We start from the raw sequence: 18,509 nt of genomic DNA on the forward strand, positions 1-18,509 counted from the left end.
ACAGTAACCACTCACGACGTGCCCCTGACTGCCGGAGGAAGCGCTTGGGTGTTGGAATATGCCGGCGCAAAGCTAGGCTTATTCAGAAAGCAAATTTTGAAGCGATTTCTCAGAAAAGAAGTGCTTTCATTCGTGCATAGCCAGTGCTTATTGCGAAACGATGTTCCCGCCTTCTTTTACGTGAAAGTTTGTTTTCGTTGCGAAATTATTTAAAACGAAACAAGCGCGTCAAATGTGTGTACAATAACGGTGCGTTAAACAAAGGGTGGTTTTAAATACAAATAATATGTGTGTGTGTAGGTTGCTTATTCCCAGAATCCCGGATCGCTTCTCCCGCCTCTTCACTCCAGCTGACAGCCACACTCGAGGAAACGAAGGTGTCGCTATGGTCTGGCGCCTCGCCACTCGTGATGGGAAAATCAACAGCGGCGTTCGCCCTGTCAACGAAGCAGTCGGCCCCACATTTCCTTTGGTTGGACAACACGACGTAGGAAAAGAGGTGAGTGGCACCCAAGCAAACGAGCCTAAACCAATTTCGTTTGTTGTTTAAAAGAGGCTCGCATCGTCTTGTGATGCAAGTTTGTCGCCAAGTGACGTGTTACAAGAGCTACTATTGGCAAGTTCTGTTTTACACTTAGCGGCAAAAAACTTGGTTCCTTACCATGCCTGTTTGCATTTGTTGTTTTGTTGTGAGCCTTCATTATGTCTGTGTAAATCACTTATTGTGTAGGTTTTGCAAACTCTTGCTGCAATTCCGTTTTCTCATCATGATATCACGCTCTGCTTTTCAGGCAACACTTTTTGTGGCTGCTCACGCTGAACAGGAGCGACAACATAGCAATTCACAAGTCTGATGCCTCCACCGTCCCCACTTTTTGATCTATTCATAATGATAAGGAATAAATATAGAAACATTCTGCCGATTTCTGCAGTTTATTTTGCATCATATGACACTATGCACATCACTGTCACACATTTTAGTTGGCTATACTTATACAAGCATGTAAATAAGGAATACCTCAACGGCTTAATTGGAGATCACAGACCAATTTTTCGTGCTTTCTAGATTACTCTGCTGGAATAGGTGTGTTGTTTGACGAGTTTCACTAATCTAATGCTAAAATTGAACTATTATTTTTTTATTGCAGTAGCTGGGCACAACGGCAAGCATTATTGGAGTTGCTTAAAATGAACACTCCACTATTTTCAACAGTAGTCGCGCAAAAGTAGAGAATGGGTCAACTGGGTAACTTAAAATAGTTGTGGAGTCGCTTGACTCTTCGGTTTGTGTCATTTGACCCCCGTAGGAGTGTTACCGGCAAGAGTCGTCTAACTCCCTCATAAGTGGTAATGTGATCCTTCGGATAAGAGTCCTTCCATTCTTCCTAGAGGGTCAGGGTACTCTCCTAGAGCGCGCCGACTCTGACCCACCAAGAGAGTCACCGTGACTCTTTAAAGAGAATCGTATACGTGGCAAGTCAGAACTCTTGGAAAAGAGTCACCTATGCTCTTTTTTTTTCTTAGAGTGTTCTTCATTTCACTAGTGTTTTTTTTTCTGCAATATTAGGCTAGAACACAGCGCATTTAGGTGATGACACGAACTGTTTCTTAAGCCCAGCTTTAAGTCCCTTATACTTATTCGCAAATCGCATAGACGCAAAATTTAAACAAGAAACGTAAACTGCTACCTCAAGAGAACGATATGTAAATCTACCATACCTGCACGGGTCATTTCGGTTAGAAACAGCACTGATGCCGCTATGCCCGCTAGCGAGCAAAGAGGAGGTCTTACACTTGAAACACCAAACAGTGTGAGAAGATACGCTTAAAGAATCGTCGAAGTCGTGCTTGAGCCTTGATCAGTACCTCGAGCACCCCTACCCGGGCTTATTTCTTCAAATCTGTGCGCGGGTGCCGCTGAATTTTTTCAAGCTTGAGCCATATGCCCCCAGTGACAAATGTTATCATGAAGGCCGAGCTTAGCTTGATAGGTTCCTATATAGGAGTAGACAAAAAACGAAAAAGAAAAAACGAACTGAGTACAACAAAGAAGTTTCGTTTCACATTGATATAGTAGGTTTTTTAGCCCACGGAATGATGAGGACACAAGGACAAATGAAACACACACACGCGCGCTGACAGGGAAGAAACTCGGAAAGGGCAAAATATTAGAGCCCGATATGTTTTAGAAAAATTGCAGCGGACAGCTTATCATGACTGCCGCCGAGCAGACATTGGGATGGGAGCTGCTTCAAGAAAGAAGAAGAGAATTATGACCTATGTTTTTCCACAACATTTATCATTCTACAACAGGCATATACCGCGGTAGGTAAATTTTACGACCTCATTATGCATGTCGAAGCGAAGCGCGAGGAAAACAGGATACAGTAAGGAACACACAGGACAGGCGCTAACTGGGAACTACAATTTATTGGGAAGAAAATCCGCATCTTATTGTTGGCAATGACAACACCGATCTGACATCACGTAAACGTCCTTGAAAAACGGGGACATTCAGTGAGGACGCTCACGTTCATCGGTTTCCTCGCGCTTCGCTTCGACACGAATCTATACCAACTCGCCCAGTACTCTACGTTCCTTCAGCTCATTATGCATCTAGCCGTTCCGACCGTGCGCACAAGGGGCGCGCGTAAAAGTGCCGAATTGAACTACTCAGCCATTAATATTCCCCCCAAATGATCCGTGAATGGAATCGTCTACAATATGCCGTTGTGCGTATTGCTGACAACATCAGCTTCGCTGCGGCGCATTGAATGTGTATGTTCGCTTGTTTTGCATTGAAAACTAGTACAACCCATTTACTTGAATGCCATGATCAAAGATTTCCTGTATCCTGCTTCCATTTTTGTTATTATATGTCTGTATCTCCCACTGTAATACCACTCAGGAGCTGCTAGTAATATGAACAAAGTAAATTAATATTTTACGAAATGGTAAACAAGTGAACGGAAGTTCCAACTCCCCACTCGCATTTGGAAGTTGTTTTCCGCAGTTTACGTAGACGCTGTAACTTTGCTGAAATGGAATGCATTATCAAGTTACTTGAGAAACTGGACGGCAAAAAAAGTGAACATAGCAGCATTTGATCTATAGTTTGATATGCTGACACCTGAACGCAGAAGGAATTCAGGAAAGCGAGAGGAATGGACAGAGGAGATGAGCGAATCCTATACAGGCTCGTCAAAGAAAGTTAGTGGTTAAGTCAAACCGATCACCAATGTTCGCACGTTTGGCAGATTGAAGAAAACTTGTTTTTTTTTTTTTCAAGACTTAAGGAAGCTTCTGTAGAGCAAGAAAACTTACTTCAGTTCCTCCCAGTGTGAAATCTGCAGAAACAGCGTAGCTTCGCTTCTGCTTTGTTCCCTTGTGGTTTTCTGTGATGTTTTGTGATTTTGGGTGTGCGTCTGATGATTACGTTGATTGCATAGCAGAGATGCATGGGAAAGGACGTGAGGAAGCCCCTGCTACACCTACCCTTGCTACAGTGACTTTATATAGACGTCAGACTCTGGAGTTTCCAAGACGTGTGGCGCCACCTGTCGGATAAGTATTGAGTAGTGCATAGACCGGCTCCCTCGCACAGTTTGCTATGGGACCAGGTGCAACTAGCGAGTGCGAAACAACGATTGAGCTTAATATCGCGTGTGTTTGCGCATTTAACACACAGAACGAAAGCTGTGAATTGCTCTCCGCTAGTCGGACGCGCCACCGTACCGTCGTGAAGTGCTTGCTGGATCACTCGCCAGAACGACGGCGAAAACAGCAGCAGACGAGACCCCTCCGCACGCTACGAAGAAACGCCGCAAAAGACGCACTGTTGCGTTGTGAATTGCCACGGACGTAAAAGACTGAATAACAACGTTCAGTTTTACCGATTTCCATAGTTGTCGTACGAAGAAGAAAGGCGAGAGCGCTGGATATGGGATGTTGCGAGCGTGTTCGGTAAGCGAAGTACCCGTGTTCTCCACAGCCGGTCGCATGAGAAAGTGTGATAATGTTGCTCTCCTGTTGTTTTGCGTAGCCCTGATGGAGAACCGTGGTAACCTTGACTATGAAGCTCAGCGGAGGCTCTGACCGCGGTGCATGTCGTGTAACACGAAGTGAGCAGCTAGAGGCAGTCTGAAGACGCGTGATACGCACACCGCAACGAGTTGGTCGTCACAACACATCATCGAGGACGTACGTTTTGAAGGCTCAGAGTTCTGGTTCTAACTAGCTAACACGTGCGCCATACAAGTAAATCGCTGAATGTTGGTCGTGACCATCTTCAGGTTTGTTTCGCCCGTGTCCTCCGCGGTTGCCGTAGCTATCTCGGAGGATGCGTAATAAAACAGTACAATGCACAGGAAGCGATAGATGAATTAACGGAGAATGCAACTGCAAAGGCGAAAATCGCCGGGCCCATTCGTCCCTGATCAACGCTCCGTACCACTGATCGTAAAATGCATAGCTAAGTAAATTGATCGTGTATGTACTTTATCGCTGTGGCATTACGTATATACCCGATTTTAACGCATTTAGGCGCTAGAGAACGGATGTCGGAGGGCTTGCCTCGAATTCGATGTCGTGTGATGCTCGCTCGTACTTGCGAGTTTCAGCGCGCGGGAGTAACTAAAACTTATTTTGCATTGTACTCGCAGTTCGCTTTGATCAGTTTCCTTTGTTTCTGAAGCGTGGATTGGCGGAAGAAGCTTTCCAGGTCCTTGATTTTCAGGAAACGGCGCCTCGACACCAACGAAAGAGGAGGGATGTATTGTGGCCTATGCACATCGCTTGCGGACGGCTCTCTTTGCACTACCCAGTTAGTGCCAGGGCTGCGATGAGGGCGCTGGTGGCGGTGTTTTTCGCAGCGCCGCCTGGGCAGAGTCTGACGTCTATACGCCCTATGCACGCTAAAGCCGCCCTTCCCCGTTTCACTATGCAGCTACCGCTGCGTACGCGACCGAGGCAGTTACGCCACCTATTGGTGTATCTGCGAACCGGAGCGTGACCACCTTGAACCTGCCGTCCGGCCCAGCCCTAGCACAACTCTGCTGTTAGGACGAGTGCGATTACCAACTTCTAAGCATCGATAATACAACATGACCAGGATTGGGGGACATGTGCGCGTAGTGCCATCTCTGGTCGATGACAGTGGTGGCCTGACGTAACTAAATGGGCAATAGGCGAAAAAAAATCATATCTTACGAATGAAGCTAGTTATCAAAAATGACTCTCGGTTCTATGCAGCAGAGACTTATTTGAATATTTTGGTAAAATTACAGTGTCGCACTACAAACCGGGTGGCTTCCCAGAGTGTTTAATATTTAACAATGGGGCCCCATGTGTTTCTAATGGGCGGTGTTCCATTGTCGTGGGAAGCCACACGCTTTGCAGTGCGATACTGCAATTTCGCCAGAATGTTCCAGTAGGCCTCTGCTGTATGGAAGCCGGAGTGGCTTTTGACAACTAGCTTTTTTCAAGAGATATGACTTTTTTTTTTCGCCTATTTCCCATTCAGTTATGGCAGGACGCCGTTGCTACCGCCGAGAGATGGCACTACGTAGAGATGTTCCCTAGAGTTATTGTATATGCTACCTTTAGGTAGCAGAGTTGCGCTATAGTGCCGAGAATATAGTTGCGCATAGGTCCGGCTAGCAACCACAGCTATGCGGTGAAATCGCGCTTCGTTTTTGCAGGCGACATGCCTACCGTGTAGCCGATGAACATGTCAGGCGTGTCGAAGACCGGCGATAAACATTGGCTGCCGATGACAAGTGTTAATTCAGTTCGCTGCCGCGGCGGCGTCGAGAAATACAAAAATTAGCCCGAGCGTCAGCTTCTCCGCAATGCATGGTTGCTAGCGGCGTTTGGAAGACAGATGCGCAACTCTGCTATTTAAAGGTAGCAGATACAGTAACTCTAATGTCCCCAAATCCTGGGAATGCTCTTTCGATTTACGTGTTATAGCACACGCGCCGACGGACTGCCCCGCACTCACCTTGTGATGCTGTTCGTCGACGGTCACTCTAAAATTGGCGAGGAGTTTGGACAGCATCAGCTTCATCTCGACGAGAGCGAACTTTTTCCCCAGGCATTCTCGGGGTCCTTTGCCAAATGGCTGGAAGCTGACCGGGTGGATGTGTGACTTGTTTTCTGGGCTGAATCTGCAAGTTTTGAGAAAAAGTATAGAATGTGTGTAGTTGTTAAGTCTGAATCAAAAGCGGTAAGATATTCTATATTCATCGAGGATTGAAAAAAGCGAGCCCAATCAGCGAATTGTCGGCTCCTGTTTACCACCCTCCCTACCTTTTAAACCTTCGATAAGCGATTATCCCCGAATAAGTGAATAATAGAAGTTGCTCCTATCTGTCCTCATTCACATCGAAAATTATAAGTGTATCTGATGTTGTTAGGACGCCAACAGTCAGTAAACCTCCTTGCTTTTCAGTTATGCTTCCCATAATAATGTTGCATTTTCCAGCACCCAAATACACATGGACGGAGTAGAGAAGGACACCAAGAAAACTGGTGTTAATCCTCGGTGTCCTTTCCTGCTCCAAGGACACCAAAAGCGCCAGCATTCTTTGGTGTCCTTCTGTACTCCGTCCATGTGTATCTCTGCCCTAGAAGATTTATTATAACGCAGTTCACAGCTAACAAGCCCAGATGCCTACGCTTCCCTTAACAGGGTATCTAAGCCTTTGTTCCCATTTTCGCAAATACTTAGGTTGTAGAAAATGTGGTAGTGCTTCTCCTCACCTTTCTGGATCAAATTTTTCCGGTTCGTGCCAGACTTCCGGATCGTGATGGAGATAAGGGACTGGCACCATGACGCTGAGACCTTCAGGAATGGTGGTGCCCTTGAACTCAAAGTCTCTTGCGGCACGCCGTGTGACAAATCTGCGCAGATTTTGCTCCAAGTTGTCATGTACTTCGACGGTTACATAATCTGCTCTGGCCTTCTGCGCATAATGGAACTTGGTCATAAGGCAAACGCGCCATTCGCACTAGCTTAGACTTGGTCACTGTTGGGAAGCTTCAATAACTTCTCAAACGCCAAGCCAAAGCTAGCCTTAATGGCGGAATGCAATACAGTGAAACTTCACTTGAAAGGGGTCATGAAGCACCCCTTGGGCTGATTGAAAAAACACATCCTGCGGAAAGCTGACACGGCTATGAACTGCTCTGCCAAATATTACAGTCGTGCGCGCCGCGTAATGGCCACAAGCGGAGCGCGAAGTTGCCGTTTCCCCAGGCACCCTCTTTTCAAACAGAGGCCGGTTCTCACTCTCGTCGGTGGGCGGGGCGTCTGTCCGCTGTACGTCGCAAGAGACATAGCATGCTTATTGGCCGATAGCCGCTGTAAATCGAGAGCGGCGTTCGGATCAGATGCGCTTCTTGCCGCGGGGTGCCGCCACTTGCCGGCGCCGCACTCCTCAGTACACGGTAGCCGCACTCGCGCAAGCGAATCACAGCGGGAGAGCGATCGCGTTTCATGACGCGCGCTGGCGTAACTTCTTTCCCCCATGCCATCCCTCCCTGTCTAGCTTCCAGTGCGCTCGCCGGCACGAGAAAAGAGAGAAAGCGCTGGGAGCGTGCGCCAAACCCCCGTAACTCCGTTGATTCTTGACGGATTCGAGAAATTTTTGCGGCAATCGATTCGGGAGGCAGTACGCTCCGATAATGACGCCATTAGATCATTACTTGGAAAAGTGGTTCATGACCCCTTGAACGCTAAGAGGCTTTTGGGCTTTTGGGCTAGTTGGAACACTTTTGGGCTAGTTGGTTTGTTACGTTCATTGAAGCCATAGCACGTCCCGTCCTCTTTCTGTGATCTTTGTCTTATCAGCGCTATGGCTTCAATAAACATCAATTGAACGAACTTAAAGGGAGCCCAGGAAAAAGCTCGTTAACTTGAAAGTCCGCTGAACTGAAATAGCTATGTTGCAGCTCGTTATGAGAATGATTATCAGGAGCTAAAGAAAACGTCAGTTGTTTAAATAAAATTTGCACCCTTTTATTTGCAATGCTGCTTATTTGAATGTGAATTCACGCTAACTTAGCATGTTTTCAAGAATGTAGTAATCCTTTGCTGCACTTGTGCACTTAGCACTGCCGCGGTCGTGAATTGAGTCACTGTGTCCAAACTCTCATGAACCTTCTCCGGCACAACACTCTGCTGTGCAGCGAAGGACTTCACTTTTTCGAAGTACATTCTTCAGCTGAAATTCCTGGTGCTTCCTCTACAGGGGTTACTTCTTCTTCCTCCTCCTCTTCTAACTGAGGCAGGACGCACGCTTTAATATCATCTGTAGACAGAGGGGCGCATGTCTGAACGCGAGAGTCACAAGTGACATAATCCTCAAAACGCAAAGCGCTGTGTGTGCCCAGTCTTTCAGACACTTTCTGATTAATATGACGTGAGAGGCATTGGATCGTGTCACAATATATGTTCGTTGAACTGAAATGCGCTCTGCACTAATTTCGTTAAACTGAAATGCGTAAGCATTCGGTCCAATGGCACTTCGGCGGGGGAATCAAGAAGAATGAGTACAACTGAATAGTTCGTTTAACTGACGTTCGTTCAAGTGGTATTTTACTGTATACATAAAATACCTAGCATAGTTCGCTAAGGGAATCGCTAAGGACGTTTACACGACACAAAACTAGGCTTGCATGAGTTGTCTGTGTATACCAGTTTACTGATATCTGCTTTCTCAAAACAAAAGCTTGAGCCTACCTGAATGGCGACTTGAATTTGAAGTCAGAATAGTTTATTTAATGACAACACCCTGAGCAGTTGCAACCTTGAAGACAACTCTGTTATCGAAATGTTGGCGCTAGCGATCCCCTGTTTTCAAAAATTTTTCAACCTTGAACAGCTCATTTGTGTTATTAACCCATATTCAAGATAATCATAATAAGTACTAAACTATACGAATTAGTTAGAAAGTATCGAATTTAAGGGAATGCATTGATTCAGCAAGAACTACATGCTTTGACCATCTAGACATACTCTCCGGTAAATACTCACCCAGTGTTGTACGGAACGGCGTTCCAAGGAACGACGTTCCAGGAACTAGTTCCTTTTTGGAGGAACGGAGGAACGCCACCGTTCCATTGAGGATCGGTGGAACTGTAACGGTAACTCGTTACGTTCACGAAGGAGCGTCAGAGGGAACGGCGTTCCATCGACAAACGTTCCACTGCATTGAAGAGGCGCATGCACGCAGCACATCATGCAGAGCAGGGCGGTTGGGCGAGCGCGTGAGGTGCGAGAAACCACTGTTCGCCTGTGACATGACTATGTTGTATAATGGTTTTCAAGTCAAGGCGCCCGACGGGGGAGGGGGGGGGGGGGGGGGCAGGGAAGCGTGCGGCGCCTTGACGGACCACGTGCGGAGAAAATAGCCGATTTTTTTTTTTCGTTTTGTCTCAGCCAGTCTGACAGCAACCAATTGGCCGTGCTAGAGTCTAGACACACCGCGGAGAGATTTTACTTCAAATTCAAACTTCATCGTGAGGCCGCCGCAATGAAAGGGCACGCTTTTTCTTGCCGTTTTACCTTAATGGATAAGCGGTCCACTTGCATATTTTAGACGACTTGTTGTTTTTGCGGACTAGATTGTGCTACGACGCGCCTTTTCCTAAAGTTCGTCACGTGAAGTTCCGGTCTGACGTAACAGAGCAGCGGCATTTCCCGCGCGCCCGGCGCGCAGTTTCGATATAGCCTGGATCGGCGCTTTCAATTTCGATGATTAACACCTCAAATTACGTATGCTTCTTGTATTTCTAAAAACTGGGGATGCAACTTTATTATATTAACAACTGTCCCGAAATTTATAATTAAAGAGCTAATTAACAAGGTATTGCTCATTGCTTATTTGAATGCAACTTTAAGTGCGGCAATGTATTTCCGCTTCGAAGTAAAGTTCACGTGCGAAAACGACAGCAGCCTTACTGTCGTAGCGTTTTTATTAAAAACCTGCATTGTTAAAAAAAAAAAAAGCATGATCGTCTGTCCGACACCGGCACTGAGATGCACCTCTGGCTGAATTCAAACAGGGACGTTATTAGGTTGCGAATATGCACCCTGGACATTATTTTCTGCTAATACTGGAACATTGAATCACTAATCGTTGAACGCCTACGTGTTGCCCCTTTCGATGCGATTTCATGCCCAAGAATTTTAAATATACTAGTGCATGTGAGGAAATTTCTTTGAACACATGAAGCGTAGTATCTTGACTCTCCACTTGAAGAACGATGTGAAAAGTGCCACATGTGTTGCACTTGTAATAGGCGAGCACCAGAGTTGCCGTTAGACATGTCCTAAGTATGTACGGTGATCTCTAAAAAAATCGTCTTGGAGTGTTTCTTTAGAATTTTTTTATTTCCATATAACCTGCTGCCGGCGATGTTCAAAATCGTATATATGTAGTTCAATGCAGGCACGTAGCCAGGATATTTTTCCGGGAGGGGCCCAAGGCCTAATTGTTCGAAAGAAAGTCTTTCCATGGCAAAAAGAAAAAAAAAAAGTTGCCTGGGAGTATAGAAAGCTGGACGAATTTCGGGGCGGGCTCGCCCCCCCCCCCTCCCTTGCCTACGTGCCTGGTTCAATGCGAGCTTTTAATTGCTCACTCATTTCACCTTATTATTATCCGGTACTATGTCTTAATTTAAAAAAAAAATCAAATGTAACGTAAAAGTAACGACACGTTCCAATGTTCGAAATGTAACTGGAACGCGTTCCTTTCGCATTAAGGGAACTTGCAACGGGAACTCGTTTCTAATATGGGAAGGAACGGGGAACGAGCTTTCGTTCCTGTTTTTGAGGAACGTGTACAACACTGTACTCACCCGGCCACTCCAGTGTAGAAGCGCATAGACTCGTTCAAAACCATGTCCATGTAGGGCATCTCCATCACGTTCTTATACGTAAACTTGCCCTTTAAAATTGAGAGCACATGTTGTCACGTGAGCAGACAGCAATTTTGTGTATTTATTAGCAGTAGCCTCGCACTATTTTCTAAGGATGACGTTGTACCTATCAAGAGAGACTGCCAATTTCTTTTGCTAATGCTTCGTCGTTAAGAGAAGCCAAAACCAGCAACCACGCGACGTCTAAATAGTTTCACTTTAACATGGAAATTAAGCTCCTCAATTGAAAGTGGCCAGTCTCAGTGCCCTGAAAGTTGACAAAAATGTCTGTCGATAGCCTGAATCTCTCTCGCGGAGAGCAACTCTGTTCAACTTGAAAATAAACGTTGCAGAGAAAACTCATCAGTGAGAGTAGACAACCGGAACAATTACTTCCTGTGTTCTGATGAAAGACTTGAAGCACTTAGCTTGTTCTGTATTCTTGTGTCCCATATTTGTAGCCTTTAGTTCAAGTGCAGTTGGCGTGATATAAAAGAAAAAAATGGCCGCGTATCTGCATGCTTCGCTGCAAATGTCGTCGAAAGACGATAGTCTTCTGCTGGCCGTACTACATTAGTCCTCTTCCATGTTGAGCCGCGCATCTGGCTCATAGCGTTGCATTTGCAGCGCAGCCCAAAAAACACTAGCATTTTCAGCCAAGCCGAAGAAACACTAGGTTCTTTAGAATTACGTATCTATGTATTTTCTACTAAAGGAACACCCCACCTAATACTTACGTATTGATATTGTGCCTCAGATATGCGTAACATTAGCTTTTTAATCGACAGTGTTCACAAGTATGAACGGCGCTACCAGTTCAAGATGGCTGGGCATTGAGAATGTGGTTAAACTTTGGCCGGGTGGGTTAATCGGGTGACAGACAGACAAACAGAAAGACAGAGAGACAGACCAATATTTCTGCGTTTAAGTTCCCCAAGAAAGACTATCGTCTTTAAAATATTGAAGCAGTGGTACGAAGACTGAGGAAGCTCCTCCTCACCCTCATTTCCCTTTCCCACCCTTTGCTAATTTATAGAATACAAAATTGTGCTTTACTTTACTCTCTCACAGCCCCTTTCCAGCCTCGTCACCATCACATCTCCTTCCCACCCCTTGCTACATTATATACTATACGTGGCTATGCTTGCTGGCTCTTTTTTCTGCCTCATTTTGTGTATGTTTCTTTGTATTTTTGCTTACCTTCAATTTCTGTAACAATTGTATAATGCTAATAACTATCGCTTGTATGCCCCGTTGTTCCTAATCTTATATGCACGTTGTTTTTTGCCCTATTATCCCTCTTATGCCATGAACTACAACCATGTAACGCGTTCAGTTTGTTTTGCTGTCTGCCAGGCTCTGCCACTCAAGCCACCAATTGGCTTTGGCAGGCCTAGCCACATGTACTGCTTTATTTAAAGAAATAAAAGGCATTATTATTTTTTCTTTTTCTTCTTTTTCTTGTTCTTTAATATTATTATTATTATTATTATTATTATTATTATTATTATTATTAGTAGTAGTAGTAGTAGTAGTAGTAGTAGTAGTAGTAGTAGTAGTAGTAGTAGTATCTTCTTTGTGTTTTCCCTTTCTTTCTATCTATTCCTCTCATTCTCTCTCTCTTTGCACGCGTTCTTACGTCTTCTATCTTTTTCTCTATTCCTTCTCTTTCTTTCTCTCTATTTCTTCCTTTCTCTTTCTGTATATCTTTTTCTTTCACTCTCTCTCTGTACTCGTTCTGTCGCCCGTCAAAGTAATTGCATTCCCCGTAGAAAAAATCGGTGCACGTGTTCTAGGAGCGAAGCAGAGAATGAAGAGGAGGATGAAGAGAGTGCGTGCCGTTTCATGAGGATGATAGTTTTCGGGTTCAGCAGAAACACTGAGCCCGGCTCAAAGTGGCCCTGCAACATTTTTCCAAGTAACCATCGAATGGCTTCACTAAAGCAGCTTATCGCCTCACGAATAGACCGCCGCAAAAATGTTTAGAATACGTCAAGTACGAGCGGAGATTTGAGATTTGTCGCACGCCGTAATTGCTTTCTCTCTTCTCTCGTCCCGACGAGCGCGCTGGAAGCTAAGCAGGGAGGGATGGCACGGGGGAAAGAAGTCACGTCCCACGTGCGTCCTGACTCTGAGCATTTTTTTTTTTTTTTAGAGCGCAGCTCTTAAGGCGCGTTCACATTGAGACATTCGGCGGCCAGAGCGCGCGGAATCCGCTTCGGCGGCAGCGAGATCCGCCGGAAAAGCCCATTCCGCGTCGATCGATCCTGGACCGATTTTTGCGGCAGCTGCCGCCGGATTCCTTCACTGCGAACCAATCGGAACGCGAGTCGAACATTCGAAAAATGGCGGCGCGCTTGTGATATCGCAGTCGTCGAAGCCCGCAGCAACAGCGAAGTCTTTCCTAATGATCCTGTAGCTCTGGACAACTGCCAAGTGTTGTCGCGATTAGCATCTTTGCAATACATCATCGCGATCTCGCAAAACAGGTAGCATTACCTCGGCTCGACCAAACTTCTCGCGTCTTGCAAATCAGGACGAACCAACTACAAGTGCTTGCGTCGTTTCTTTTGTTCGGCGAATGCATGTTTATCCTCGTCAGACATCGCCAGAAAGTTGCTTTGCAGCAGGCCCAGCAGTTCCACGACCCTGCCCCTGTTTATGCGCTTCGGCATAACGAAACGCGTACACAACGCAGAGCGCGTCGATGCCAGCGTTCCTTCGTGCGAAGGGACGATGACAACTAGACGCCCTAGTTTCGGCGGTGCGGTTGCTAAGCGGTGTGAACAATGTTGACTTTCGGCGGCGCGCGAATTCCGGTCGCTGTGGCCGGCGGATTCCCCAGTGTGAATGAGCCATTAGGCGCCGGGTCCTGCGTTGAGCGGCGTCGCCGCTGGCGTCGTCGTCGGCGTAACCGATAGAGCGAACGAGTACGAAAGAGAGCGAGCGCAGAATCTGTCGATATCACGAGCCACTGGACTCTAACCTCGCTTTCTTCCTCCTTCACGCGCACTGGCCCCTCGGTCGGTTCTCGTGCGCATGCAGCGCTGGCACGTGCACCGCGACTGGCTTCGCTTGTCGTACGGGGCTGTCGGCGTTTCGCTTGGTAACCGACACCTGCGATGCACAGAGTGGTGTGCGTAGCACTCGAGCGCTGGCAGTTCCATTGCTGCAAGTGCGGATAGCCAAAACTTCAAACACAGTTAGCGTTGCTCCAACACGAAGCTGCGCTCAGAATTCACGTTAAGGAGTATCGTAATCGTCTGTGAAGTTTATCGCTGCTTACTTTCAGTGTGATCGCGAGCGGGCACGTGGCGGCCTCCCGCGGTGGCTGCGGTAACCAGGAGCGTAGCCAGAAATTTTTTTCGGGGGGGGGGGGGTCAACCATACATTATGTATGTTCGTGCGTGCATTTGTATGTGTGCGTGTAAATATGCGCAAGCAAAATTGAAAAATTTCGGGGGGGGGGGGGGGGGTTGAACCCCCCTGTTGTAACTTCGTCTTCACCAACCTAGCAGATGAACGTTTATCATCATAGTGAGTGCTCCTCACGAGCTGCCGCTCGCTCGAGGGCACGAAGCCATCTTTTTTTCTTCATGTTCCATTAAAGTGTTCGTTCGGACGTGCCGTCTATTCTTCTAAACGACAGTCTGGTAGCCGGCGGACCTTGAGGTCCACCACATGGTGCCGAAACCCAGCGGGATCTTCCGAACGACGCCTCATCGATTCAAGGTGTCGCGTTGCGACCCCTGAGCCTTTGGCGAAGAGTTCCTGGCTGCCTACTGACCCATGGAACGGCTACTCCGACGACGCAAGTGCCTGCGCTCGCAACTGGATGGCATCGTCCAAGAAGCGGAAGGCCTCCTACGAGAACCAGAGCTGTCATCATCACAGGTCAGCGTTTCAATTGACCGAATCAACGCGATCTACGCACAGATAACGAAGATTGATGAAAGCCTAATAGACGAGACGCCTGACGAGCTGATCGAGGCAGAGATCACAGACGCGAGCAAATATGGCGACAAGATTGTCACATTGACGGCAAAGCTTCGCTTTGCGATTCTGGACAACCAGGCGTCTCAAGCCTCGCGCCCGACGACGAGCCAAGCTTCCGTCAGTTTCAGGTCGAGACTGCCGCAACTAGAACTGCAGAAATTCGACGGCAACCGACAAAAATGGCATCGATTTTCGATGCAGTTCTCGACGGCAGTGCACAACAACGACGACCTCAGCGCTGCCGAGAAATTCAACTACTTGAGCACGCTTGTCACTGGAACTGCCGCTGCAGCCATTTCCGGACTCCAGGCAACGGGGGAGTGCTATGAAGACGCGATAGATATCCTCAAGAAACGCTTCGGGGACGAGAGGATTATCGTTCAGGAACATCTTCGAAGCCTCTTAGATCTCAGGCCAGTCTTCTCGTCTTCTAGCACCACCGAACTTCGAGACCTCTACGACGAAGTGCAAGTACATGTCAGGAGTCTCAAAGCGCTTGGAACAAGCCCCAATACATACTGCTCCATGCTACGGGAGATTCTCTTGCGAGTCATACCATCCGACTTGGTGCTCAAGTATCATGAACTTCACAAGCCGACGACAACCGCGGTATCAACGATGCAAGCGCAAAGGGACCCACAGGACAGGACGACAGAAATCGAGAAAGAGCTGCAAGATCTTCTGGAGTTCCTCGAACATCAGCTTCTTTGCAGAGAAACTCTGGCGGCGTGTGCGTCCCCAAGACCTGAAATCCCTCAACCAACTGGAGAGATGCCGCGACGAGTAAGGCATCGTACTATGTCGTCAGCAGCGTCTCTGCAATGTGTGCTGGGGAAGCCTGATACATGTCTATTTTGTAAGTCGACGAAGCATCGTGCCGAAGTCTGCGACGACGAAACGAATTTGGCGGTCAAGAAGCAGATTCTCGCCAAGGCCGGGCGATGCTTTCGTTGTCTCAAGCAAGGTCACCTGGCACGAGACTGCAGGGGGAGACAAAAATGCGACAGATGCTCTCGACGACATGTAACATCCATGTGTGACCCGGACTTCCGGAAGAAGGCAAACGACGCTTCTGCGACAGCAGTCAACCTCCTCTCGGAACAAGCGAGCCCTGTTATATTATTACAGTCCTTGACAGCCAAGATAGCAGGCACGATGTCTTCAAGGTACTACAGGGTACTCTTCGATGGAGGGAGTCAGCGGAGCTTCATCACCATCGAAGAATCTCGCCAACTTGGCTGCCAGCTGTTACAAGAAGAAACGGTGACAGTCGGAGTTTTTGGAGGTCCCAAGACGCAAAAAACAATGAGAAGAGTCCGTGTGAGCATTTTCGAAAAAGCCACAAAGGAACAGATTATAATCGACGCTTTAGAAGTAGAGGACATCTGTAGCGAGCACATCCCAATTCCAGGCGAACAAGTTATAAAGAAAATGGAAGAGAGTGGAATGGATACACGAGCACTTTCTCTAGAGGGAGACAACGGAAATTCCGTTGCGCTATTAATAGGCTCCGACTACTACTGGAATTTTGTGACTGGCGACGTGAAAACCGTGTGCAACAAATGGAAGAACCTAAAAGCTGTGCAGACTAAACTAGGATGGACTGTGCAAGGGCCAATTCCTTTCTCAAGCAACAGCGCTGACTGTTCCACAGTCCTTGTACTGCGGACATGCGTAGAAGAGGACTGTGCTTCTGACGCTGTCACAGATATTTGGGATCCGCAAAGATTACTCGGTGGAGATGATGAAGAAACTGCGTCGGGCAACGAAATGAGGCTACAAAAGTTCACTATAAATCAGACGAAAGAGGACGGCCGCTATAATCGTCGAGGCCTTACAAGTTTGATGCGAAGGTTTGACAACGACCGCTGTCACTTGGAAAATAAGAACAAGATCATTCGTATGTACCTGGATGAAGGACCAGCTGACAGATTTCACGCCTACAGGACACCTCGAGCACTGAACAAGAAAGACCTTCGTCGGGAACCGGGTGGCCAAAATCCACAAGCCAACGGAGCCTTCGTGCGGCGCTTCCACCGAGGCGAAGAAAATCCGACAGACTTACAGGCAAGACAAATATCAGCAGAGAATCTAAAGCAGAGAAGACTGTGGTGGCATGAACCAAAATGGATGTGGGATTCTTCAAGGTGGCCAGAAGACGTTGGTCAAGACGTACGAGAAAAACATCCAGAATGCGCCGCCACGACGTTTTCTCATGCTGTCAGCACGAAAACACCATTGAAACGAATAATTCAGATGGAGTGGTTCAGTTCTCGTATGGACGCTCTACGAAGCACCTCGTGCTTAATGAGATGCAAGAGAAAGCTGACAAGAGAGCCGACTTCATCACATGGACTTTTGACTGAACTTCAAGAGACTGAATGCTACCAGATACATCTCCGACTAAGGACATCTCGTCGACAACCTGACGTGCCTTCAAGAAAGCCCATTCATATGATGACCCAGGTTAAGTTCATCTCTCAAGGGCAGACAAGTGTGTGTAAAAGGTCTGCTCCTGTTCTATTCGTCTGCCGGGCGAAGCCATAGTCAACCGCCCTGTTCAAATGCTCTACCCACTGGAAGTCGAGTGACGCCATCTGTTGGGCGCGGGAAGATGTTGTAACTTCGTCTTCACCAACCTAGCAGATGAACGTTTATCATCATAGTGAGTGCTCCTCACGAGCTGCCGCTCGCTCGAGGGCACGAAGCCATCTTTTTTTCTTCATGTTCCATTAAAGTGTTCGTTCGGACGTGCCGTCTATTCTTCTAAACGACAGTCTGGTAGCCGGCGGACCTTGAGGTCCACCACACCCCCAACCCCCCCCCCCCCCTTCGCTACGCCCCTGGCGGTAACTATGCAGCTAACGATGCTCAAATGAGGCAATGGCCGTGAAATTTGGTATATGGCGCTGTCATTTGGGTACATGGCATCATTTGTCAAGAGAAGAGGGAACAATTTCTAGCTGACTTTGAGAATTAAGTGTAAATTCAAGGTCGCGTGCTGCGCTATAATGTTTGGACCGTGTGTTCTCAGGACACTCGAGTACCGATCAGCAGCGTTTTCTGATATGTTGAAAAAGTGTTGGAGAGCCCCTATAAACAGCTCCGTGTTAAAACTGAAATAATATGGACGAAAAAAAGAACTTTCTGCCTGTGGCAAGTTTCGTTTTCCGAAATTTATTTTTCGACGGCGGTAGTCGGCTGTTCCCCCGGGGAAATGACTGCCGCCGAGGTTGAAATCATAGAGCATCACACGCGCAATTCAGGAGGTTGTGAATTCGGTCCTCACCGGCGGGGAGTTCTTTTTTTTTTGTCGACTTTAATTCATTGACATGTCTGTATCTCTTGACTACAGCACATAAATTAGAAAGCACAAATAACGCCCCCTGTGCTTCCCTGAGCTACATTATCTGTTGGGTTTATTTAATTCGAGCAGGTTTGTAGATTTTCGAAAGAGCCGCTCTCGAAACAAACTGACGCAGTACGCAGCGTAGCACAACGAACACGTGGACATTTATTAACATTTTACAGATCAGCGAGCTCGCCAGCCGAATCTTAGAAATGACTGCAGTCACATAACGAAATAACCG

The 18,509-nt window shown here is 47.2% G+C and overlaps 1 protein-coding gene across 1 annotated transcript in view; it reads right to left on the reverse strand.

The window, feature by feature from the left end:
- Positions 1–1,887: 1,887 nt before the first annotated feature.
- LOC119399209 (cytochrome P450 3A11-like) overlaps positions 1,888–18,509 on the reverse strand; it is a 36,471-nt gene continuing 19,849 nt past the window's right edge. Inside the window, exons 9-12 of the mRNA XM_037666022.2 lie at positions 10,864–10,952; positions 6,763–6,903; positions 6,002–6,167; positions 1,888–1,995 (exon numbers count right to left, since the gene is read on the reverse strand). Coding sequence (XP_037521950.2) covers positions 1,888–1,995; positions 6,002–6,167; positions 6,763–6,903; positions 10,864–10,952 — 504 coding nt within the window. The remainder of the gene's footprint in view (positions 1,996–6,001; positions 6,168–6,762; positions 6,904–10,863; positions 10,953–18,509) is intronic.

Source organism: Rhipicephalus sanguineus, chromosome 7 (assembly GCF_013339695.2).
Source record: "Rhipicephalus sanguineus isolate Rsan-2018 chromosome 7, BIME_Rsan_1.4, whole genome shotgun sequence".
In the NCBI taxonomy this organism is placed as follows: domain Eukaryota; kingdom Metazoa; phylum Arthropoda; class Arachnida; order Ixodida; family Ixodidae; genus Rhipicephalus; species Rhipicephalus sanguineus.